This window comes from Papaver somniferum, chromosome 1 (assembly GCF_003573695.1).
Source record: "Papaver somniferum cultivar HN1 chromosome 1, ASM357369v1, whole genome shotgun sequence".
NCBI classification, from domain to species: Eukaryota; Viridiplantae; Streptophyta; class Magnoliopsida; order Ranunculales; family Papaveraceae; genus Papaver; species Papaver somniferum.
The window spans coordinates 85,758,325-85,782,762 of NC_039358.1; the positions used below are offsets into that span (position 1 = coordinate 85,758,325).

At 41.1% G+C, this 24,438-nt stretch overlaps 3 protein-coding genes across 3 annotated transcripts; 1 reads left to right on the forward strand and 2 right to left on the reverse strand.

Moving 5' to 3' along the window:
• Positions 1–17,005: 17,005 nt before the first annotated feature.
• LOC113346940 (isoflavone 2'-hydroxylase-like) lies at positions 17,006–19,503 on the reverse strand. Its single transcript, XM_026590497.1, has 4 exons — positions 19,377–19,503; positions 18,322–18,722; positions 17,417–17,590; positions 17,006–17,281 (listed from the first exon to the last, which is right to left on the reverse strand). Exons 1-4 carry the CDS (start codon positions 19,501–19,503, stop codon positions 17,006–17,008), a joined length of 978 nt encoding a protein of 325 aa, XP_026446282.1.
• Positions 19,504–19,954: 451 nt separating this feature from the next.
• On the forward strand, positions 19,955–22,390 carry LOC113293176 (FACT complex subunit SPT16-like). The gene is made up of 3 exons (XM_026541904.1): positions 19,955–20,075; positions 20,202–20,280; positions 20,868–22,390. Exon 3 carries the CDS (start codon positions 20,897–20,899, stop codon positions 22,196–22,198), a length of 1,302 nt encoding a protein of 433 aa, XP_026397689.1. The 5' UTR covers positions 19,955–20,075; positions 20,202–20,280; positions 20,868–20,896; the 3' UTR covers positions 22,199–22,390.
• Positions 22,391–22,994: 604 nt separating this feature from the next.
• LOC113346947 (cytochrome P450 81D11-like) lies at positions 22,995–23,573 on the reverse strand. Its single transcript, XM_026590510.1, has one exon. The coding sequence runs from the start codon at positions 23,571–23,573 to the stop codon at positions 22,995–22,997; it is 579 nt and encodes a 192-aa protein (XP_026446295.1).
• Between the last annotated feature and the right edge of the window lie 865 nt (positions 23,574–24,438).

Sequence of the window (24,438 nt, forward strand, 5' to 3'; positions counted from 1 at the left end):
AAACTTAGGTCCCGGGGTTTTTCTGCGTTTGCGGTTTTCCTCGTTAACAAAATTCTGGTGTCTGTGTTATTTCTTTTCCGCATTATATTTTGTTATATAATTGAAATATCACAAGTTGTGCGTTGAATCGATCAATTGGAAAATCCAACCTTTGGTTGTTGATTGAAATTGATTGATCCTTGGACATTGGTCTTTGGTACCGTTCAAGTTACTCCTTTTATAGTCAATCGGGCTCACAGATTTCTATTTGTTGATTGCAGATTAAATTAAGAGTTAGAGATATAAATTCTTTGATATACTTTTATCTAGATTGAGTCTCACTGTCTAGTTGATTCTCTAGAAAGCATATTGCAGTAAGTCCTCTCAGATTTCCAAACGAATTGTTGGGTGTGGTTGTTAGACCCCCACATTTTCAGGATGTCCCTCCTTTTGGTCCAGCAGTAGAGTATCCCTCAACATCTAAAGAGGTGAGAGTATAAGATAGGTTATAACAAGTTGTAAAGAAAACATACAAGAGTAAGTCGTTAGAAAGAAAAAGATACGGTAAGAGTGAGTGAGGGAGAAAAAAGAACATTCATCATTGGAATTTTATTTGGTGATGATATAAGTTGTGATCAAGAAGGAGAAGCATTTTGTTAAGGGTGTGTTTCATTGTGAAGTTAGTCCATCAATTTATACATCTCTTCGTATCTCTATGTTTGTTATTGTTGATGTTTGGTTGAGTCTTACATATTAGGTAAATGAATTGTTGATCCACTATTAGTGGTGAATGTAATTTAGGAAAATATTTATCCAAGTGCTATATGAACCTTCAAGTTGTATTATCCCCAGATTAGGGAGAAATAATGTAACCTATTATTCTGTTATAGTGAAAGTTTACTCTTCAAATCGAGAGCCTTTTCTATGTAAATCTTGGTGTTATGGTGTATGTCTTCATTTCGTCGTACTTGGGTTATTCTGCGTTGATTGTTTGTGTAGGTTCCATGCTTCCCATAACGGCTAGGATTTGTAAATTTTCGTCAACACATGATTATCTTCATCAAGCTGCTCAAATAAAAACTAACTGAGCATCCATTTCTAGGGATGCACCTATAAAAAAACAAAAAAAAACACCTAGTTCGCAAAAAGATTGAGATAAATAGAATAGAAAATGAAAAGGCTAGGGAAGTTTCTTTTCCAAATATATATGAGGTAATCACTAGAAAGAAATATAGCTTAACATTAGGTGGTCTTGAGATGCCATTATCTTCTTCTCACCGAATGAGGGAAAAGCCTTCTCCTATGGAAAACCATCAGTTGACAATTAGTAACAAATTATCCATCTATGTTGTTTAGAGCCTTCCCAAATTATTACAAACTCAGTTAATTGAAGAGCACATTCCACCAAAATTTATTACTGTTGGCTTACTTTATCCCGGCTAGGTTCTTTGCTCTCTCATTTTCATCATCTAGCCTCTTAACTAGCATTACGCCAGCCACGATAAGTGTATCTTCATAATGACTCTTCCCATATGATAGATAACGGTCAACAACTGATTCTTACTGCGCGTTCACAACCATCCATTTTACCCAGACAATGGATCTAAATGACCTCATAGCTTGCCAAGACAAGATAGCTGGAAATAGACTAGGGTATATATATATTCTCGGGATTGAGAACTTATGTAAAGTAGTGCCTTAGATCTATTCATAAGTTGATAAACAATGAACAAAAATAACCGACTGATTCGATATAATCCAATTACATCGAATTACTAGATTTAGAAGTCTACACTTTTACGATTGAGATTCATTATAATACACACGTAATAATCATAAAGAGTTATAACCTAACCAATAAAATAAATCCACAAAGATTACGAACTAAAATATCACCGATATATCATATCTCCCACTGCATAAATTGTTGTTAGGATGGTCAAGGACTAGATTAGGAAATCTAGTTGGTTTGGAAAACCAATTATTAGTGTCATAAGTATAACAACTTAAGATGTGTGTCTATTAGAGTTAAGTTAGGAAACCCTATACTTGTAGGAAAGTAATTTTTGTTGAGGAATGTGTTTAGTCCTATTGATATGTATAAATAGCCATAGAGAGAACTAGAGAACCAGAACTAAAAATTTATCTTCTTCTCTTCTTAGGCTTTGTATACTCCAACCTATACTGTGATATATAAAATTGTTTATTCCTTCCCGAGGATTCAACCTCATTAAATACTTGTTCTTCTTGTGTGTGTGTGATTGTGTTCTTGGAGATATTGAGGTACCTTTGTAGTAGTGCAAACCGAACACTTCCGCAGGCTTTGGCACAACAATTGGTATCAGAGCAAGGAGCCACTCTTGGATATAGGTACTTAGATTGTAGTTGAAGTGAAGATATTTTTTCTGAAGATTGCTTGAGGTAATTATAATCTCAAAGGTTCTATTTTTTTTATCTATATTTGGTTGTTTGTGAACAATGGTTGATCCAGAAAACCAGTTGATCCGGTACAACATTCGGAGTCCACAAGTAAATATAAAGAAACAAAAGAAGAAATACTTCATTCACATATATCACAACTCAAGGTAGAAAAGTTTACAAGAACCAATAACTTTGGTTTATGGAGAACATACGTAACAGATGCTCTTGGTCATCTTGACCTAGAAGAAGCTCTAGAAGGTCGGCCAGCAGAGACGACTGACAAGCAATGAAACAAGATGAATAAATTATGTCCTGGTTCAATTCATGGGTGTTTAGTAACAGTAGTAAGAGTTAATTGTCAGCACGAGACCTCAGCTAAGGATTTCTGGGAAAAGATAGAGAAGGAATACCTTGTGAAGAACGTGGCCAATAAGGTACATCTTAAGAGGAATTTGTATCGCTATAACATGAAGAAGGATGCCTCTTTAAATGAGCACCTAGATTCATATAATAAACTTCTTGTTGAGTTGGTTAACTATGATGGGACAATCGAGGACGAGGAACAAGCTTTGTGTCTGATAAACTCTCTTCTTGAAAGGTATGAACCCGTGATTAAGGCATTAATGCACGACAAGGATAAGATGACATATGCAGAGGTCACTACAGCAGCGTAGTGAGAAGTTCTAGAACATAGTCCATGAAGACTTTGGAAGTGAAGATAATAATGATGTGTTTCTTGAAATAGGTCGTTCAACAAACATGAGAAAGAAGACTGGTGGTTATGGTAAAGGTAGAGGGCGTTTTAAAAGTAGAATGCGGCTGCAGAAGGATGAGTGTGCTTGGTGCCATGACTTTGGTCATTGGGATAAGTATTATCCCAAGCGTAAGGGAAGAGAAGGAGATAACAACAAGACTGAGATGAACATTGCAAAAGGTAATGAAGAATCAGATGATGCTTCTAATTTCTCGCTGACTGTGGCACCATCAGCTTGTGCTATTAGAGATGGTACATGGGTATTGGATACTGGAGCAACGTATCATATATGCCCACATCGGAACTGGTTATCAAGATTTGAAGAGCTTGATAGATAAGTACGTATGGGAAAGAATCATACCTGCAAGGTGATTGGGATTGGTAGTGTTCGTATCAAGATGCATGATGGTATGGTTAGAGAGCTGAAGGAGGTAAGATTTGTACCTGCCACAAAGAAGAATATGATTTCACTTGGAACTTTAGAAGCTAAAGGCTACAAGATAGTCGCAGAAAATGGTGTTCTAAAGGTAATCTCTGGATCTATGATAATCATGAAGGGCACACGTCATCATAACTTGTACTAATTGATTAAGAGTACAACAATAGGAGATATGTCTATTTTTGAACACATCGAGAGTGCATCTACCGAGAAAACGAAGATATTGGCACATGAGACTTGCACATCATGGTGAGAAGTCGTTGCATAGTTTGATTCAAAAAAACTGGTTGAAAGGTGTTATTTCCTGCAAGTTAGCATTTTGTAAACATTGTGTTAAGGGAAAGAAAACAAGAACAAGCTTTGTCACAGGAATCCGCAATACTAGTGGAGTTCTTGACTACGTTCACTCAGATGTTTAGGGTCCCTCCAAGAATGCTTCATTGGGAGGAAAACATTGGTTTGTGTCACTCATTGATGATTATTCTAGGCGTGTATGGGTGTACACCATAAGGCATAAGGATGGAGTCCTAAAAGTCTTTGTGAGGTGAAAGAAGGAAACTGAGACTCAAACTGGCAGAAAGATCAAAGTACTACGTTCAGACAATGATGGAGAGTATAAGAGTGATTCATTCTTCCAAGTATGTCAGGATGAGGGGATAAAGAGGCACTTCACAGTTAAGAAGACACCTCAACAGAATGGGGTAGCTGTGGATACCGTCGAAATCCGTTAGGATCTCTAAATATCCAAAATGGAAATACACAAGGAAATATTATTATACGAAATCGCCACCCAACTTAGGGAGTTGGGACCCAAAATAAGCACTGGTCCAAAATAGAGAAAAAGTCCGGAAATCAAGATACGGGGTAGGAAGGTATGAGACACCTAGCCCGTCCAATCCGAAGATCGACATTGTGATACTAGGATGTTGACTTTAAAGATATAAGAAAAAGACATAAAATTATTACCTGCAAAAGAACATAAAAAAAAATCAGATGTACACAATTAGATAATGATTAAATCAAATTCTAACTAAAAACTATTATTATTGTTATTGAAATTAAACCTACTAAAGAATAACAAACCGAATTATTATTATCGAACTCCTAATCTAATGAATTATGGATACTAACTAAAGCCTAAACAGGATTAATCAGACAAACCAAAGTATAGATCATATAAACCAAAACAAATGAGTCCAAACGAAATACTTTTCATATCAAATGTCGAATACAGTACCCTGTACTCAATTAAATACCAAGCAAGAAGCCTAGCCTATGAATGCAATCCCACGAAAGACAAAGAATGTCACTGTATCAAACTTTGGACTCAATAAAACAAAAGAAAATCATTAGTCCAGTATAATAAAACTTTAACAATAATAAGAATGAAGTGATATGCATGAATAACCTCTCGTTGATTTCCCGGCGTACCAATACAATAATAGAGATAATATTTAGCACTAACCTGTTTTCACAAATAGACGATTATTATGTTACTTAGCTTAATAGAAGAAATCCAACAACAGTTGCAGCAAATCGTACCGAATACGTCCCAAATAACTATCGACTTCTTCCTCTCCTTTTTCTTTCTAGAATTTTTTCTCCCCTACTGATTTCTATCCGGCCTCCTTTCCCTCAAAAATTAGCTAGCTATTTATAGCTCTTCCCTATTTTCTATGACCGTTAGATTAAATGATTTGGATCGGATCCCTTACATTAAAAACCTAGATATCATTTTCTATTTTAAAAATATTATTTCTCATATTAATAATTATTTTATCTCATTTTTCTAAATTATGAAAGATATTATTTTAATTCCTAGGATTCTAACTAAATGGGAAAGACTCGGGAACAAAGCAAATGGTGTCGACATTTCTAGACCCTTGGGTGGACGGTGGACAAGATATGCGGCTGCCACTTTTGGCGATGGATTTGAAAATGATACGGACATATTAAGGAGTCCACTATGGATATGGATTTTGGGGGAAGCATAGTGGACTTTGGGTGCACTAATGAGTCGATTTTATGAAATGCATCTAACGTTTAATGGCACTAACATTAGGTGGACTTGGATGGTGACCAGCTAGCTTGTGTAGATACTGTTTCAGGGCTCGACTTATTTCGACCAATGACCAAAATTTAGATTGAGCTCGTCACTAAACCCATTTTAGGTCCGACTACTTCAGATATGATTTTGCGGCAACATTTGTAAAACTGGGGTGTCTACAGTAGCTTAACGCATGAATTGTACTTTGTTGCAGAAGGTATGATGTATGTTAATTATATAATACTGGATTAGTTACGGTTTTTGGGCTGGCACAGTTATGTATGCGTACTTTCTCATTAATAAGTTGCCATCAGCTGCATTAGAAGGTAAAACTCCTATGGAGAAATGGTTTGGTAAACCAGCTTATGATTATGACTTAATTCATATATCTTTGGTTGTCCTGCATGGTATCATGTTAGTGAAAACAAGCTTGATAGCCAGGCGGTGAAAGGAATCTTTGTGGGTATGAAGAGTGGAGTGAAAGGGTTCAAGATTTGGAATCCAGTTGAGAAGAAGATAGTATTGAGTAGAGATGTCACATTTGATGAGATGTTTATAGTAAAGTCTTGGGATTCTCGGCAGGTGGAGAACATAAGCACCAATACTAGTGAGCCTTTGCAGCAGGTGGAGATTGATGCAACTCCACTACTTCCAGCTAAGTCTATATCTGTTGAGAATACTTCTGAAGACATGAGGTCTGCAAGAGAAGTAGCTAGTGAAGTTCAAAATGATAGTGACGCTGTTGTAGAAGAGGAACAAGGGTCAGTAGAAGATACAGAAGCTACGGTCACTGAGACCATAAAAAACCAGCAAACCGAGAAGATCAATCTGGAAACCTGGTTAGATGGATGATTTTGTAGCTCATTACCAGTTGTCGGAGATGGTACTCCTACTTCCTATTTAGAAGCTCTATGCAGTGCAAAGTGTAAAGAATGGGAAGGTGCAATGGAGGACGGGATGGAGTCTCTTTACAAGAATGACACATGGGTTCTTACGAAGCTTCCTAATGGTAAGAAGGTGTTTATAGGCAAAACCCGTTTCTGCTGATTTTGGTAATTTCGGTGAGTGAATGAGAAACAAATCTAAACCCTAAACAAATGTACTGCACGGGAGTACTTTAGATTCGAGAGATCAATCTATGCAATCTGGCATATACCAAGAAATGGCCATTCCGGATTTTCTTCGGTCACAAAGAGGAGGAGAAGGGATAGTTTAGGAAGGGAAGCGAAGAGAGTATTGACACCAGAGCAGTTCTGGAAGAGTAGTACTTGACTTGTATCAGAAGATGAAAGCTTTGAGAAAGCTAGCAAGAGTTGCCTTTCTGAGTGTTGTATTTCTCCCTGACCAAAAAACTTATCTTTTGGTGGAAATAGGTAAAACCTATTTATACAAGTCCAAGTGAAACGTACTCTGGCCTCGTAAGAAAAGATACGCATGAGTTAAATGGGAAGAGGTGGTAACGCCTGGTATTGATGGAATTTGATGGAATTGATGTTCCATAATGAAAGAGCGTTTCACCATTACTTCCTGCATTTACTAACCATTTTATTCTTATTACACCTTCTTGAAACGGGCATTTGTGTATGTCGCACGCTGTAGACCGCCAAACCAAAACCCTAATGAGCATCCCCCAGTTTGTGACATACGTTTTGATATCTCGAGTGTTTTTGTGGAAAACATGTAGCATGTCGCTGGTGTTTGATAAGTTGAGCTTGAGAGACTTGCCGGCTCAGTGGCGACCTTCGACGGTCGAGGTTTTGTATAAGAGGAATCGTGGCCTTTGATGTAGGCGCGGCATGCCAAAGTGCAAGGGTTGCACGGCATGTTCCAATGGCATGTGTGGCATGCCTCGGCCCTGGGTTGCTCGTCGGGTGCAAGTGGAAGTGCCAAAGTGCAAGTGTTGCACGGCATGTGCCAGTGGCATGTGTGGTATTCCTTGGCTCTAGGTTGCACGTCGGGTGCAAGTGGAAATGCCAAAGTGCAAGTGTTGTACGACATGTGCCAATGGCGCGTGGGGCGGCTTTGGCCCTAGGTTGCACGGCTTGGCATGACAGGTTGCAAGGGTTGCATGGCATGTGCCAATGGCGCGTGTGGCGGCTTTGGCCCTAAGTTGCACGAATTGGCATGCCAGGTTGCAAGGGTTGCACGACATGTGCCAATGGCGCGTGTGGCGTCTTTGGACCTAGGTTGCACGACTTGGCATGCCGGGTTGCAAGGGTTGCAAGGCATGTGCCAATGGCGCGTGTGCCGGCTTTGGCCCTAGGTTTCATGGCTTGGTATGCCAGGTTGCAAGGGTTGCACGAAATGTGCCAATGGCGCGAGTGGCGGCTTTGGCCCTAGGTTGCACGGCTTGGCATGCCAGGTTGCAAGGGTTGCATGGCATGTGCCAATGGCGCGCACTTTTGGCATGGTTGTCATTTTGTGCAATGGTGGTGCATTTTGGATTTTTGGCATGGTTAACGTGATGATTGCACGTTGCTTTACGGTTTGACACGGTTGCTACATCTAGTGCAATGATTGCCTATTTATTTGCGGTTTGGCATGGTTGCCATATTTAGCGCGACGGTTGCGCGTTATTTGTAGTTTTGACATGGTTGCCATATTTTGCACAATGATTGCATGGTACATGCAATTGCTATGTTTTGTGTGATGAGTGCACGGTGCGTGGATTTGGCATGTTTGCCATTCTTTTGCGCAATGATTGCACGGTACGTGCAATTGCTATGTTTTGCGCGATGTTTGCACGGTACGTGCATTTGGCATGTTGCACGACATGTGTAAGTGACATGATTGCCATGCTTTTGCGCAGTGATTGCACGGTATGTGCAATTGCTATGTTCAGCGCGATGATTGCACGGTGGGTGCATTTGGCATGTTTGCCATGCTTTTTGCGTAATGGTTGCGCGGTATGTGTGAATTTAGGGTTTCGCGCATCGAAACCCTAATTTAGTATTTGAAAAAGGGTACCCTGGTGATTTTTACATAAGCGCGTTAAATGCTCTAATAAATGTGCTAGTGTCACCGGTGACGTCGTGCTATACGCGAGGTTTTACGGTTTTACCCCTTGTCTTAAAACCACCATCAACATTAAGTCCCCTGATTAGCTTGGAACAGGGGCCTTGTTGCGAGGTAAGCATAAGATGGTGATAGACGAGGATAGAACTGAGACAATAAGTCGTGAAAGAGGTCCGAGGAGATTTGTCTGACCTTTTCCGAGATGTAAGTGGAATCTGCAATCCTTGCATCCGGTAGCTTTGCACAAATCCCAGTATGACTAGGTGTCTTTGGGGACAGGCTTTGGAACGCGAGCGGAGCTGCTAGCATAGACTGGTCACGAATGGGTCTTGTCAGCACAAATGGGCTTAGAATGGGTGTGGGCCGTTTGGCAGAGCATGACGTTGGCAAAGCATGGTGTCGGCAGACTGCTCGGCAAGCCATGGCATTGGCGCAGGAAGGAAAGTACGGGTCGCTTTGGAAAGGAACGGCGTGGCATAGAAAGGAAAACACGGGTTTCTTTGGCGCCGGCACAAAAGGAAAGCGTGGATTGCTGGGGTCGCGGCAAGGATTTCTCTTGTGGGCCTGATTTCCTTTCCTTATTAAAAAATCAGGAAGCGTTACACCCCAAAAGGGGATTACTTCTTTTCTCATGATGCGCCACCGGATTTGTGTCCGGGTCTTGATGCTGGTAGGGACAGGCAATAGTAACGCCAGTAGGTACATTCCCAGGATTTACGTTTCTTTTCTTTATTTCCTGTTTAGAATCCGAGAGAAACTTTTGCTGAGGCTAAACTTCCGAATGTAACGTAAGCCCATCTTGTCTGCTTAAAATCTGCTTCTCTCTTTCCCCTTTTTTCTTTTAGGGTTGGTTCAACATATATTGTTGGTGAAATTGTACCATCTTCCTCTTCCTAGTGCATAGGTGGGGATCGCTTGGCAAAGCATGGCGTTGGCAAGGAAAGCGCGGACTGTTGGCAACGTGCAGGTTGATCATAGCGTTGGCATGATGCTGGCGCGGGAAAGGCGCAGACTGCTTGGGCGTGGTAAGGGTTTTCCTTACAGGTCCAATACTCTTTCTTCATTCACGACTTCAATAGGGAATCCTTTCCTTATCCAAAATCTTAAAAGTGCTATGTCTATGAAAAGGGGGCGTCACTCCTCCCTCCACGTCATGTTGCCGGTTTTGCTTTCCTCCCTCGGTGCAGGTGGTGAAACATTGGTAAGCGCGTTCCTGGTACATATCTTCACCTTCCTTACTCCTGATTAGATATTTTGACGGGAGATATTGCTGAGGCCGAGTCCCCGGCTGTAATGTAGGCCCATCTTGTCTTTTTCGGGAAGCAAGGAGAATCTGTGATCCTTGTGTTTGGCAGCCTTGCGTGGATTTTGCTCGTGGTACCGCAGGTCAGGCTGCGGAGTGGTAGAGGTACGTTGAGATGAAAGTTGTAGGCCTCGACCTGGAATGGTCGCGCGTCTTCTGGGCTAGGCTTTGGAACGCGAAGCGGAGCTGCTAGCATAGACTTGGTGTGAAGGGAAGCCGCTTGCATTGGGTCGGCTTGGGATTAGCCGTCAGCATTGGTGGGATTGGACCTGTAGCCGTTAACACTTGGTCGTCTTGAAACGAAGCTGCTTTCGTTGCTCGGCTTGGACTGGAGATAGCTTGAGTTCCTTGGAAGGATGTCGACTGGCTTCGGTTCCGTGGGATGATGGCAACTTTGTTTGAATTAGGGTTTGGCATGCCGAAACCCTAATTAGCGCCCTTTAGTAGAATCGATGTATAATTCTCGTACGAACTCGGATTTCGATGGTCCGCCCCTCCATTCTGAGTGGAAAATAATTTCCTATCTCCTTACGCGGGAATATATAGGTTTCGAGCTCGTCCGGGAGGCGAAAACAGCCTGACAGTAAAATTCAGGAAGAATTTGAGAGGGATTTTGCGGGTCTGAGGTGGCATAGTCGCGCCCAATAATCCGTTTCATGGAGCAAGAAGGGACATTTATCTTGTATAAACTCTAGAAACTCCATCCGCATGAAAAGAGATATTGACCTTCTCCTGTTTTTTGTTGCTCGTCCGGATCCGCGCCTTCATCTGTAGTGTCTCTCCAATGGATTCCAAAATTTACCGAACTTCGTCAGAATGCGACATATGGATGAAATATTCGCTCAGCAACGACCAAGTTGGAGCTAATATTGGAGATTGTGGTTGTGTGTTCCTATCTTGTGTGGTCGTTGGGATTTACAGTGATTGTTTCCATGGTGAAGCTCTGGCCGGTATCAACAAACGGGCGACAACAGTTTTTGGCAGCAGATGTGATTAGAAGAGACTTGGAAGGAAGGAGTGGCGCTTAAAGCACAATCCCCAGCAAGGAAGAGCGGCGGCTACGACAAGATCCTTAGAAACAAAGAGTGGCGGCCACGACACGATCCTTTGCAGGAAAGGGGCGTTGAAGTGGCTTCGGTTATCGGAGAGGACGTTGAAACTTATGGAGTAAAGATGCTGAAGTTTCGGATTGTTGATTCCCTAAGGGGCGTTCAAGTTCAACGCTAGAAGGATGCAAGCTGCTAGCGCTGGGAAGATGCAAGCTGCTGTAAAGATGCAAGTGTGACGCTGGAAGGACGCAAGTTGTGGAAAAGATGCAAGCTTCCGGCGCTGGAAAGATGTAACCTGCCGGTATCAGAAGGACGTAGGCTGTCAGTGTGCTGGAAAAGATGCAAGTTGCTGGCCCTGGAAAGACGCAAGTTTTTAGCGCTGGATCTTCATGGAACGAACGCCGTCTTGGCATGGACGTTGGCTTGGCAAGGCGCTGGCTTGGCGTGGGCACTGGTTCCGGCGTGGGAGCTGTCTTGGCGTGGCGCGGTAGCAATAAAGTGGGCCATCATATTCCAGGTATGTACTCTAGCGTTTCTTGTGTTGGTGCAAACCCTAGCCATAGGTATGCCTCCCATAAATCTATATAAATATTGTTCTTCTCTTCAAATATTACCGTAGTAGCGTCAGCTACCTCATGAATAGTGACTGGTAATCGTTATGATGCAAAGTAGGTACACATGGGCATGCAACTGATTCCACGAAGACTGGGCGTTAGGGTTTCTCTGAGATCCAAGGTTGCAGGCCAAGGTGACCGAAGGTCCTTCTGCGGACGTGGGCAAACAACAAGAGGCGGAGGTTGGAAGGTTGTCCAAAGAGTTGGAGCTGAAACAGGCGGTCCTCCAAATGACGAAGGACGTCTTCTTCGAGAAGAGCAAACCACTGTTGAATGGCTTCCTTTGGATGCACTTCTGTCTTCTGAAATTTTTCTGTTTTTTTTCCGAAAGGCAAATGAAACACCTGGCTTATGGTTTTGATTTTCTGGATTTATGGGTTGATAGATAAGTGTTACCTATGAGGGTTTTGGGTTATTATTCGGTATGAACCGTTTTAGGATGATGCCATTTTTTGGTTATGATTGTAAGTGATACAGACATCCCAGGGAAGATATGGAACCGTGAACGTTGCGTGTTGGTAGATGACATGGGATGAAACATAACATGGATATTGGTTTTATCATTCCCGTGAAAACTTGAAATTGTAAACCATATATTCTGTCTAGGAAAGACTTACTCGGTTTCCCGGATCTCCTGATGAAAAAGGGATCCTTCGTGTGTAAGATCGAGTTTTATGGGAAGCACCGCCGCGATTGTGGAAGGTCACCAGTCATTTTGAGTCACTTGATGACTGGATCGTTTGCTTTCGGTTTCCGTGAAGTCCCCAGCCGTCTCTTGCGGTTTGCGACTGGTAACCAGGTTGTCTGGTAGTCGAGTTGTGGATCCCTGAACAGATCGCTCGCTTCTTCCGTCCTGATGTTTGGATCGAAGTATGAGATCGAGGATTGAAAACTAACATTGTAACCGAAAGATCAATCTCCCACTGTGGTCGCCAATTGTTTATAGGAAAAAACCGTTTCTGCTGTTTTTTGTAATTTCGGTGAGTGAATGAGAAACAAATCTAAACCCTAAACAAATGTACTGCACGGGAGTACTTTAGATTCGAGAGATCAATCTATACAAATCTGGCCTAAACCAAGAAATGGCCGTTCCGGATTTGTTTCGGTCACAAAGAGGAGGAGAAGGGCTGGTTTAGGGAGGGAAGCGAAGAGAGTGTTGAGACCAGAGCAGTTCTGGGAGAGTACTACTTGACTTGTATCAGAAGATGAAAGCTTTGAGAAAGCTAGCAAGAGTTGCCTTTCTGAGTGTTGTATTTCTCCCTGACCAAAAAACTTGTCTTTTGGTGGAAATAGGTAAAACCTATTTATACAAGTCCAAGTGAAACGTACTCTGGCCTCGTAAGAAAAAAAACGGATGAGTTAAATGGGAAGAGGTGGTAACGCCTGGTATTGATGGAATTTGATGGAATTGATATTCCATAATGAAAGAGCGTTTCACTATTACTTCCTGCATTTACTAACCGTTTAATTCTTATTACACCTTCTTGAAACAGTCATTTGTGTATGCCGCACGCAGTAGACCGCAAAACCAAAACCCTAATGAGCATCCCCCAGTTTGTGACATACGTTTTGATATCTCGAGTGTTTTCGTGGAAAACATGCAGCATGTCGCTGGTGTTTGATAAGTTGAGCTTGAGAGACTTGCCGGCTCAGTGGCGACCTTCGACGGTCGAGGTTTTGTATAAGAGGAATCGTGGCCTTTGATGTAGGCGCAGCATGCCAAAGTGCAAGGGTTGCACGACACGTGCCAATGGAATGTGTGGCATGCCTCGGCCCTGGGTTGCTCGTCGGGTGCAAGTGGAAGTGCCAAAGTGCAAGTGTTGCACGGCATGTGCCAGTGGCATGTGTGGTATGCCTTGGCCCTAGGTTGCACGTCGGGTGCAAGTGGAAATTCCAAAGTGCAAGTGTTGTACGACATGTGCCAATGGCGCGTGTGGCGGCTTTGGCCCTAGGTTGCACGGCTTGGCATGCCAGGTTGCAAGGGTTGCATGGCATGTGCCAATGGCGCGTGCGGCGGCTTTGGCCCTAAGTTGCACGGCTTGGCATGCCAGGTTGCAAGGGTTGCACGACATGTGCCAATGGCGCGTGTGGCGGCTTTGGCCCTAGGTTGCACGGCTTGGCATGCCAGGTTGCAAGGGTTGCACGACATGTGCCAATGGCGCGTGTGGCGGCTTTGGCCCTAGGTTGCACGGCTTGGCATGCCAGGTTGCAAGGGTTGCACGACATGTGCCAATGGCGCGTGTGGAGGTTTTGGCCCTAGGTTGCACGGCTTGGCATGCCAGGTTGCAAGGGTTGCATGGCATGTGCCAATGGCGCGCACTTTTGGCATGGTTGCCATTTTGTGAAATGGTGGTGCGTTTTGGATTTTTGGCATGGTTAACGTGATGATTGCGCGTTGCTTTGCGGTTTGGCACGGTTGCTACATCTAGTTCAATGATTGCGTATTTATTTGCGGTTTGGCATGGTTACCATATTTAGCGCGACGGTTGCGCGTTATTTGTAGTTTTGGCATGGTTGTCATATTTTGCACAATGATTGCGTGGTACATGCAATTGCTATGTTTTGTGTGATGAGTGCACGGTGCGTGCATTTGGCATGTTTGCCATGTTTTTGCGCAATGATTGCACGGTACGTGCAATTGCTATGTTTTGCGCGATGTTTGCACGGTACGTGCATTTGGCATGTTGCATGACATGTGTGAGTGGCATGATTTCCATGCTTTTGCGCAGTGATTGCACGATACATGCAATTGCTATGTTCTGCGCGATGACTGCACGGTGGGTGCATTTGGCATGTTTGCCATGCTTTTTGCGTAATGGTTGCGCGATATGTGTGAATTTAGGGTTTCGCGCATCGAAACCCTAATTTAGTATTTGAAAAAGGGTACCCTGGTGATTTTTACATAAGCGCGTTAAATGCTCTAATAAATGTGCTAGTGTCACCGATGACGTCATGCTATACGTGAGTTTTATGGTTTTACCCCTTGTCCTAAAACCACCATCAACAGAAGGCCATAGAGTGCAAGTGGGTATATGCTAAGAAAGAAGGATCTTTGGTGAATCAAGTACGCTACAAGGAAAGGTTAGTTGCAAAATGTTATTCCCAGAGAGAAGGGATTGACTACAATGAGTTGTTCCCTCCGGTGGAAAAACACTTATCAATCCGTATTTTGTTGGCCTTGGTAGCATAATATGATTTAGACCTACTTCAACTAGATTTCAAGACAACGTTATTACATGGTGATATAGAAGAGGAGATTTATATAGCTCAACCGAGTGGGTTCAAGGTTGGTAGAAAAGAAGATTGTGTATGTAAAGTGAAGAGATCATTGTACGGGCTGAAGCAGTCTCATAGAAAATGTTATAAGCGATTTGACCAGTTTATGATAGGCCAAACATACACAAGAAGTCACTATGACCGTTGTGTTTACTTCAAGAAGATACGTGATGGGTATTTCATATATTTGCTCTTGTATGTCGATGATATTCTGATTGCAACAAATAACAAGAAAGAGATTGATAATTTGAAGCTCTTCATCTGAGTTTGAGATGAAATATCTGGGAGAAGCTAAGAAGATTCTTGGTATGGAGATTCAACGTGACAGAAAGAAGGGTAAGGTTTGTTTGTCTCGAAAGGCATATTTGAAGAAAGTGTTACAGAAGTTTGGTGTCTACGAAGGAACTAAATCTGTAAGTACTCCCCTTGCTCCTCACTTGAAGTTGAATGCTAAGATGTCTCATACTACTGAAGAAGAGCTAAGGTATATGGCCAAGTTCCATATGCTGAGGTTGTTGGTAGCTTGATGTATACGATGGTATGTACGAGGCCGGAAATTTCACATACTGTTAGTATGGTCAGCCGTTATATGCATTGTCCTGGTAAAGGACACTGGAAAGTTGTGAAATGGATTTTGAGGTATATTTATGGTATAATTGATGTTGGCTTGGAGTTAGTAAAGGATGGAAATAACAATCAGTTGTGTGTTGGGTATGTGGATTTTGACTATGTTGGTGATTTGGACAAGAGACGTTAAACTACAGGGTATGTATAACCGTAGCAGGGACAACAGTTAGTTGGAGATCAATTTTGCAGTCTATTATGGTTCTCTCAACTACTGAAGCAGAGTATATGGCAGTGACAGAGGCAATTAAGGAGGTTATACGGTTACAAGGTTTGCTAGATGACTTAGTAGTTGTGCAAGACCAACTGCGTATGCATTGTGATAGTCTAAGTGCAATTTATTTGGATAAAAATCAAGTGCATCATGCTAGAACCAAACATATAGACGTGCGATTTCACTTTGTAAGAGAAATTCTTGAAGAATAAGACATTCTACTTGTGAAGATCGATACCAAAGACAATCCAGCTGATATGTTGACTAAAGTAACATCTGGGGTCAAGTTTCGACACTGTTCGAAATTGATTTACATCCTTCCTATTGGGAAAGAGTCCCTCTTGGGGTAGAGTTTTTTAGGAACCTGATGGAGGCCTTCTAGCAAGGAAATTTTAGATAACTACGGTCAGGTTTGATTCCTATTGAGGATACGTAGGCAACCAGTGATGGTTCAATCGACGTTGGAAGATTTAGGTGATTTTATCTATTGATCATCTCATGCATGATCCGAGGTGGAGAATTGTTGGTAGGATGGTCAAGGACTAGATTAGGAAATCTAGTTGGTTTGGAAAACCAATTACTAATGTCCTAAGTATAGCAACTTAAGAGGTTTGACTCGAGTTAAGTTAGGAAACCCTATACTTGTAGGAAAGTAATCCTTGTTAAGGAATGTGTCTAGTCCTATTGATATGTATAAATAGTCATGGAGAGAACTAGAGAAAACACACCAGAACTAAAAGAGTTCTCTTCTTCTCTTCTTAGGCTTTGTATATTCCAACCTATACGGTGATATATAAAATTGCTTATTCCTTCTCGAGGATTCAACCTCGTTAAATACTTGTTCTTATTTTATGCGTGATTTTGTTCTTGGCGATATTGAGGTACCTCTATAATAGTGCAAACCACACGCTTCCGCAAGCTTTGACACAACATAAATTACCACTACAACTAATATATTTAACAATATCTAACAAAACATGTTAAATTTAAACTATTTTTTTTTGATCGATGTTAAATGTGAATTATTAAATAACATTTAAAATACGAATGTCAAAAGTATTATCTTTGGGCACACGCCCAACAAATCTAACTTACAATAAAAGCAATACTAAGAAAAAATAACCAAAAAATAAATAAATATGAAACTCATCTCATTGATTGATACTTCCACTTCAGCTAAAAATAAAAACAAACACTACGACCATACGTGCTTGGTATAATAATAATGTACTACTATTCATGCAATCAAATTCGAGATAGATTATCCTTCTTAGCCATCCTGGGTATCCCTAGATGAATGTTCATCCCCTTCCCCCTCAATTGTTTTATCAGAATCGCCAACTTTTTTCCACTCCAAGCATTGAATTAAACCACCAATAGCCAGCGAAGTAACACGAAATTCCATCCCTGAACCTGGACATCCCCTTCGGCCAGCGCCAAATGGAATCCACCAAAATCCAACCATTTTTCCTTCCTTAATAGCACTTTCACTGTCAAATCTCTCTGGTTTAAATTTAGTGGGCTCATCCCACCATTCAAGATCTCTCTAAATGGCCCAGGCATTGAGCAATAACATTGTTCCTCGTGGAATGTCATAACCAACGATAGTACAATCTTGCACCGATATGTGTGGTAATGGGATTGGTGTCGGTGGATGTAACCAAAGTGATTCATGTATTACACATTGGAGGTACGACAACTTTGGAAGATCTGACTCCGATATAAAACGACTTTCTTCTACATGGAAGTCTATCTCGTCTCTTAACTTTGTCAGAGCTTTAGGGTTTTTCACTAGAAGTGATATCGCTGCAACCATTGTGGCTCTTGAAGTTTCAATTCCAGCCGAGAACATCGCCTGCAATGAAACAAAACCATTCCCATCAAATGAGTGAAGGCCCATCAAATCCCGAAAGCTCTCATGGGTTTTGGATTAGCCGACCCACAAAACAAACAAAAAACTTCTCAATGACAACAAAAATGCTTTTGACTCAAAATTTTGAATGTTGATTTATGTTTTGGCTCTTGAGCATGCAGTACTAAGGATTCCATAAAATGTACATATAGTTTAGAAGTTTGATGAACAATTACCCCAATGATGCCTTTGACAATCAGTTCACGGATTCCATCCCGTTGATTTGCTGATTGATTTGATAAAGAGGTATAACTCTTGGATATCTTTTCTTGATTGAGTCTGACTGTCAAGTCGATTCTTTTGGAATTATATTGGAGTTTGGACCATACAGATTGCCGAACGAAATATTGGGTGAGGTTGTTAGACCCCCACTTTTTTATTTTTATTTAGTAGTTAAGTTTAATTTGAATGTTATTTCCTTAACTTATCAATTAATTTAAATAGTCTCACTGTATTACATCTAATTAAAATAAACAACATATTATGGAAAAACAACATCTATCAGCTTCGGCCTCGGCCACCCTGGTTTTTTGACGCCCCCGCGCATCGTCTCTTGCTCCTTTTATATCCCAAAGGTGCTTAGTTAGATCTTCCTTTCGCTGCCCATGGAATCCCAGGTTTTGGATTATGTTGGTGGAAAGTCTACATTCTCTTGTCGGACGGCCATGCTGCACCACAAGCCTCGGCCTCAAATCTTCATCTGAAAAACTAGTCCAGGTTGGGTCATGTGATCTGGTTTCCTCAATAACCACGTTATGCAGAATGATGCAAGTTAGTATAATTTTGTTCATTTCTTGATGATCAAAAAAGCGTGACAGGCCAGCTATGATGGAAAACTTCCTTTTCAATATGCCAAAAGCGCATTCAACATCCTTCCTCAATTTCATTTGTTGGCCGTTAAAGTACTTATAATCTTGAACCAAAGTTGACCATTCTGGATAGTTCTCATCTACTAGATAATACCCCTGAGTGTAGTCATGACCATTGATGGTGAAATTACAGTGCAGCGCGATCCCATGCTTAAGATTTTTAAACAATAGTGACTTAAGCAAAACGTGAACATCGTTATTTGAACCTGAGAGTCCAAAAAAAGCATGCCAAAATCAACAATCATAAGTAGTCGACGCTTCCAAAATTACAGTTGGTTTTCGATAATGACCCTATATTGACCTGCCAATTCAACCAGACACACATGCCACGTCCAGTGCATGCAGTCAAGACTACATAGAATTCCTGGAAAACCCCTCGTGGTGTTTTCGGCATTGATTCTTTCAACATCTTCCTGTGTTGACTTTCTTAAAAAAGTTGGACCAAAATGCTCGACTATTTTTTCGCAAAACAATTTGAAATACCTAAAGGTGGTTGTTTTGCCAATATGAATGTAGTCATCTATGGAATCCGTTGGTACCCAGTAATATAGTATACGGAGGGCGGCAGTGATATTTTGTTGGGAACTAAATCCTCATACATCTCCGCATCATACTGATAATTAAATAAAGATTGTAGCCGACAAAGCTATGCAATAATCTTTTGTGTCAAGTTGCGGCCCTTGCGGAATCGACAATGAAAATTCTCCTCGGAATAGACACATCCATGAATAAAATAATCATGCATCATCTTGTCGTGGTAAAAATGTCGATCTCGCCACGTCCTTCTTCTGGCCATAACTTCATATGCCTCTAAAGGATTTGGTATTATACCTAATTGTAATTGCAACATAAAATTTCACCTTTTTCTATTTTGAATTGCGTCTTCATCCATTTGACCAAAATCTCTAGATACATTTCTTCGTCTTCTTCATACAAGGTTTCATCTATCTCCATATCATCCTCAGAAGATCCAAAATCAGGATTCATGGTTGAAAAATTGAAAGGATTGAAATTGCGGAAAATTTGATTTGATAAAAGCTTGTTGTGAATTCGGGAGATCAAGCTCGAGTAATATTTATTGGTGACCGTTTAAAAGTAGCCGTTAACGGTTTAAAAAAACCAGCCAACAAATTATGTTTGCTCGCTAACGGATTATGTTTACCTGCTAGCGGTTTAACTTAATCTTTACATCTAACTTTAATCCGCCCAATGCATTTATCACAATGGAAAAACCTATTTGCACATCCAACTGGCTCAAAAAAAAAAAAATTATTTGTTGATTGCCATAAAAATTCCCCTTATACGGGTTTCTTTACAAAGAGTGTCACACGGGAAAGAGGGGCCACATACTGGCCGGACCACATCTATCCTGCTCAGGAGGTTGTACTTGTAGCCTCTCTCGTGTGCTGTATGTTTTTTACTTTTTGATCCTCTTCTTATGATGACATACAGTCGTTCTCTTTTTCCCGTTAAATTCTAACCCATCATAAGTTGATACATTTTGGTGTGAAATCGGGTTCTGTGGCTCATAGATCAGATTTTCATTTTGGCACTTTGAGGTTGAGTACCATACCATTTTTTTCTTCTTCTTTTCTTTCTGACTTGTTTTTTATTTTAGGGTTTCGAATTTATTCAATTATAATCATGATTTTCCATTTCATGTTTCAAATTGTTTCATTAATTAGGTAACTAGCTGTCAGTTGTGATTTGAAGATTATTGACACACTCAACCAGAAAAAAATAAATAGCAGAGAAACAACCATGGTATATCTCTTCCTCCGCCGTTATTGATCGTCAGGCTGTTAATTTCATAGTTTGTGAATTGTACTGTATAGTTTTAATTGATTTAACATTTGACTTGATGTTTGTATGAGGCATGACCCAGAATTGAATTAATCTCCTTTAAGATTACAAATGCAATCCCTGTAGTGAACTTTTTTGAGCTATTTGAACAAACCCTTGAAGATAATTCGAAGATAATTCAGTAATTTTTGGAAATTTAAATTTCGATTGTTTCATTAGTGTCAAAGGATTGTGTGTTAGTAGTGGAGATTGGTAGAAACCCTCACAAGTTGACCTGGTAGAAATGAAACATAGCCGTAGACATAAGTATCTACTCGGTTATTATACTTTTCTTTCTTTTTTCTCTTGTACTTGTCATAAGGGAAAGGTTACCAAATCAACTTCTGACCTTCGTATGAATTGTATCTACTTGTTCGTACTCTCAATCTTTCCTACATGTACGCCTGAAATATGATATGTTTGGATTTTTTTTTTGCCTTTGTGTTCTTCGAAATTTTCTGGTTACTTCGATTTTATTGTTGAGGATTACTAACAAAAATCTTTTCCAGACAAAGGTTTAGTTTTACACCTGTTGTCAATGGAGGCACCACGTGAAACCTTGGGAGAAACCAGTGTTTGTAAATCCAAGAAAAAAATCAGTATCTGTGACCTCCATCTCTTAGACTTCAAGACGCGTTTGAAATACAGTATTCGTTACTCTCCGTATTTCATTTTGGAGGAGTTTCAGAGGTCTGATAACCAGGAGATATATTTGGAGGAGATGCGCAAGCATAATCAATGGAAACTTTCTCGCCAGGTGAAGAAAAGAACTGCTTTGAGGTTGGGTGTGGGTCGGTCTGGCACACCAGATTCTCCTGACAAAAAGGTTGCTGCTAAAAGATACCCGTTAGATGCTGTTACTCGTGGTTCAGACAGTTCAGGCGATTCAGATTCTGATGAAGAAGATGCTAATCCAGGGGAGCTGAAGTTGGCAACTAAAGAGTCTCGGCTTATTAAGTTAAGTGACATCACAATCCATCTTGATGGAGGGCGATATAGAGAGACCACTGGTACCCTTGAAGCCCATGTAAACGGGTTCCGGTATTCCACCTTCAGTGCCAATTTCCAGTTAGACTTTATGTATTATGATATAAAGCATTCTTTCTTCCAAGTTGACGAAGAGAAGATGATGCCGCTCTTGCACTTGCACTTCTATGATGACATTATGGTGGGGACTGAAAAGACAAAGAATATCCAGTTCCATTTTGTGCACACCCTCGCGGGTAGGAAGAGATATGTTGATGGTTCAGATAAGATTGAGGAAGAGAACCAAAAGAGGGACATGGGTATTGTGAAAGATTTCCGGAAATTTGTCTACGAAGTCGAAGCTATATGGGATTCCCTGCCTAAAGTTATGCTTCCAATTGATCCACCAGTAAGGAGGTGCGAATTTCATGGGGTTCCTCACTCGAAGACGATGTCCGTTTTTGCGGTGACTATGTTTTGCCTAATTCAGCTGGCGGAAACACCTTTCGTTGTAGTCACCCTAAGCGAGATTGAGATTGTCAATCTGGCACAGGTTGGAGCCGGACAAATTGATATGACGGTTGTGTTCAAGGACTTCAGACCTGATTTACTTAAAATCAGGTCAATTGCCTTGGCATCGCTCACTGGGATTAAAAAGTGGCTCAACATAGCAGATGTAAAGTACTATGAGAACAATGAGTATGATGGGTGGGAGACCATGGGGAAAGAAATCACAGATGACCCAAAGAAGTTCATAGACAATGGTGGATGGGAGTTCCTTAACCCTGATGAGGCTAGTTCTGATTCCGACTCTGGTGGATGGGAGGTCCTTAACCCTGATGAGGCTAGTTCTTCTGACTCTGATAACTTATAACGGAGGCTGTAATTCAGAAGTACGTGACAAGTGATGATTATTATGGGATATAGAATTACATTCCGTGTACAAAATAGCACGCGAATCTGCTCTTAGGCCAACCTCTATGGGCTAGATTGGAGTGCTAGATTGGCCAAAAAGTGTTGCAAATCAAAAAATAAGTGTTGAAAAAAAGTTAACAGTGATAGTTGATAGTTCTCTCTCCTACCAGGTGCTCGCAATCCAAGTATCAGCGAGATTGAAACGCTGAACCGTTCGACGCTCAAAAAGTGGTCTAAACGCTGAACCGTTCAGCGCTGGGAGAAAATTTTCTGATCTAACGGCTGAGATTTAAAGCGCCGAACCGTTCGGCGTTATATGATGGTCCCGCTGCTAATCTAGCTGCTAGATTAGCCATCCCATAGGACTTAGAAGGTTGCCCATGCTGACGTGGATGGCCAATCTATCGGCTAGATATCTAGCCCATAAGACTAAGCCTTAGGTGACCACGTGAGCTTAAACTTAAACTGTACATTTTATTCTTCCAACTTACCCACGACTTTCGTGGCTATCTAGGGAAAAGAGTGCGTGAGTGCCTCTGACCGTGAATATCAGGTACAAAAACATTGATATCTAGTTCAACAGTTCGATTAACGTTTGTATTCCAATTTTTCAAATTCAGTGAACAAAAACAATACTAGAGAAAAAAAAAATTACCAAATAAACATATAAAATTTTATCCGAGACGCGAAGTTCTCATCGGTACTTCCACTTCAGCTGAAAGCATGCACTACGACCATAAGCGTCTAGTATGCAGTCAGATTTGAGATAGAACATCCTTCTTAGCCAACCGAGGTCTAAACATAGCGCTTGATGAAGGTTCATCCCCTTCCTCCGCAATCATTTCATCATCATGGTCAATCTTTTTCCACTCCAAGCACTGAATTAGACCACCGATAGCCAGTGAAGTAACACGAAAAGCCATCCCTGAACCGGGACAACCCCTCCGACCCGCGCCAAATGGAATCCACCTAAATCCATCCATTTTCCCTTCCTTAATAGCACTTTCACGGTCAAATCTCTCTGGTTTAAATTTAGTTGGTTCTTCCCACCATTTAGGATCTCTCTGAATGGCCCAAGCATTGAGCAATAACATTGTTCCTCTTGGAATGTCATAACCAGCGATAGTACAATCTTCCGACGATATGTGTGGTAATGGAATTGGTGCCGGTGGATGTAGTCGAAGTGATTCTTGGATTACACATTGGAGGTACGGTAACTTTGGAAGATCCGACTCCGATATAAAACGGCCTTCTTCTACATGGAAGTCTATCTCGTCTCTTAACTTTGTAAGCGCTTCAGGGTTTTTCACCAGAAGTGATATTGCTGCAACCATTGTGGCTCTTGAAGTTTCAATTCCAGCCGAGAACATTGCCTGCAATTAGGGATGAGCAGAAAAACCGTAACCGCGGATTTCATCCGTATCCGTCCTCAAAATTGCGGGTGGAAACAAATCCGCAAGAGTTATGGACCGGACACGGGTGCATTCTCAAATCCGCACGCGGTGAGGTTACGGTTGCGGTTGGGATTTGATAACCGCGGATTACCCGCACCGTAGGACATTTAGGAAATTTAGTAAATGTATTAAGGATAATATGGGAAGTTGGAGTTTTATACATAAACATCTTTATCTTTCGGTGAAACCTAATAGCATCAGGTTTTTTTTCGAGAGGAAGAGACCTAATAGTCTCAGAGGAAGAGACCTTCGATTCTTCTTCTTCTGAGCAAATTAGTTGTTCTCTCATTCATCTTCTTCTCATCACAGTAAATATCCTTCTGATCTAAAGTCTCTCTTGCTACCAAATTAGTTGTTATATCATTCTACTTCTCTGAGCAGCATCAGCATCAGTAACTGTAAGTAGTTCTCTCATTTTCATTTCTTTTGACTTTCAATATTATTATATGTTCTAGTGATGTTGATTTCGTTTTAATTGGTTTGGAATTTTCTTAGATGTCAAAATAATTTTGAGTATGTTTGATTTAGGGTTTTCTTAAATTAGTTTTTTTCTTCCAGTTTAGAGATTTTGGGTGATTTGGTCGGTAAAGACCATCATCTCTGGTTGAAGTTTGTATTATCAGTGCTGAAATTAAACCAGTATGTTTGATTATTAAACCAGTTGTGGGTGTGGATTGTCTAATTGATCTCTGGTTGAAGTTTGTATTATCAGTGCTGAAAATTAAACCAGTATGTTTGATTATCA

Excerpts from the sequence above, each read along its gene's own strand:
- LOC113346940 (XM_026590497.1), bottom strand. The coding sequence starts at position 19,503 with ATGAATCCTGATTTTGGATCTTCTGAGGATGATATGGAGATAGATGAA. Across the intron at positions 17,591-18,321 it reads ATTTGAGGCCGAGGCTTGTG|GCGATGTTCTCGGCTGGAAT; the intron begins GTGCAGCATGGC and ends GTTTCATTGCAG. Across the intron at positions 17,282-17,416 it reads AGTTGTCGTACCTCCAATGT|AGAGATCTTGAATGGTGGGA; the intron begins GTAATACATGAA and ends TGGGCCATTTAG.
- LOC113346947 (XM_026590510.1), bottom strand. The coding sequence starts at position 23,573 with ATGGTTGCAGCAATATCACTTCTGGTGAAAAACCCTGAAGCGCTTACA.
- LOC113293176 (XM_026541904.1), top strand. The coding sequence starts at position 20,897 with ATGGAGGCACCACGTGAAACCTTGGGAGAAACCAGTGTTTGTAAATCC.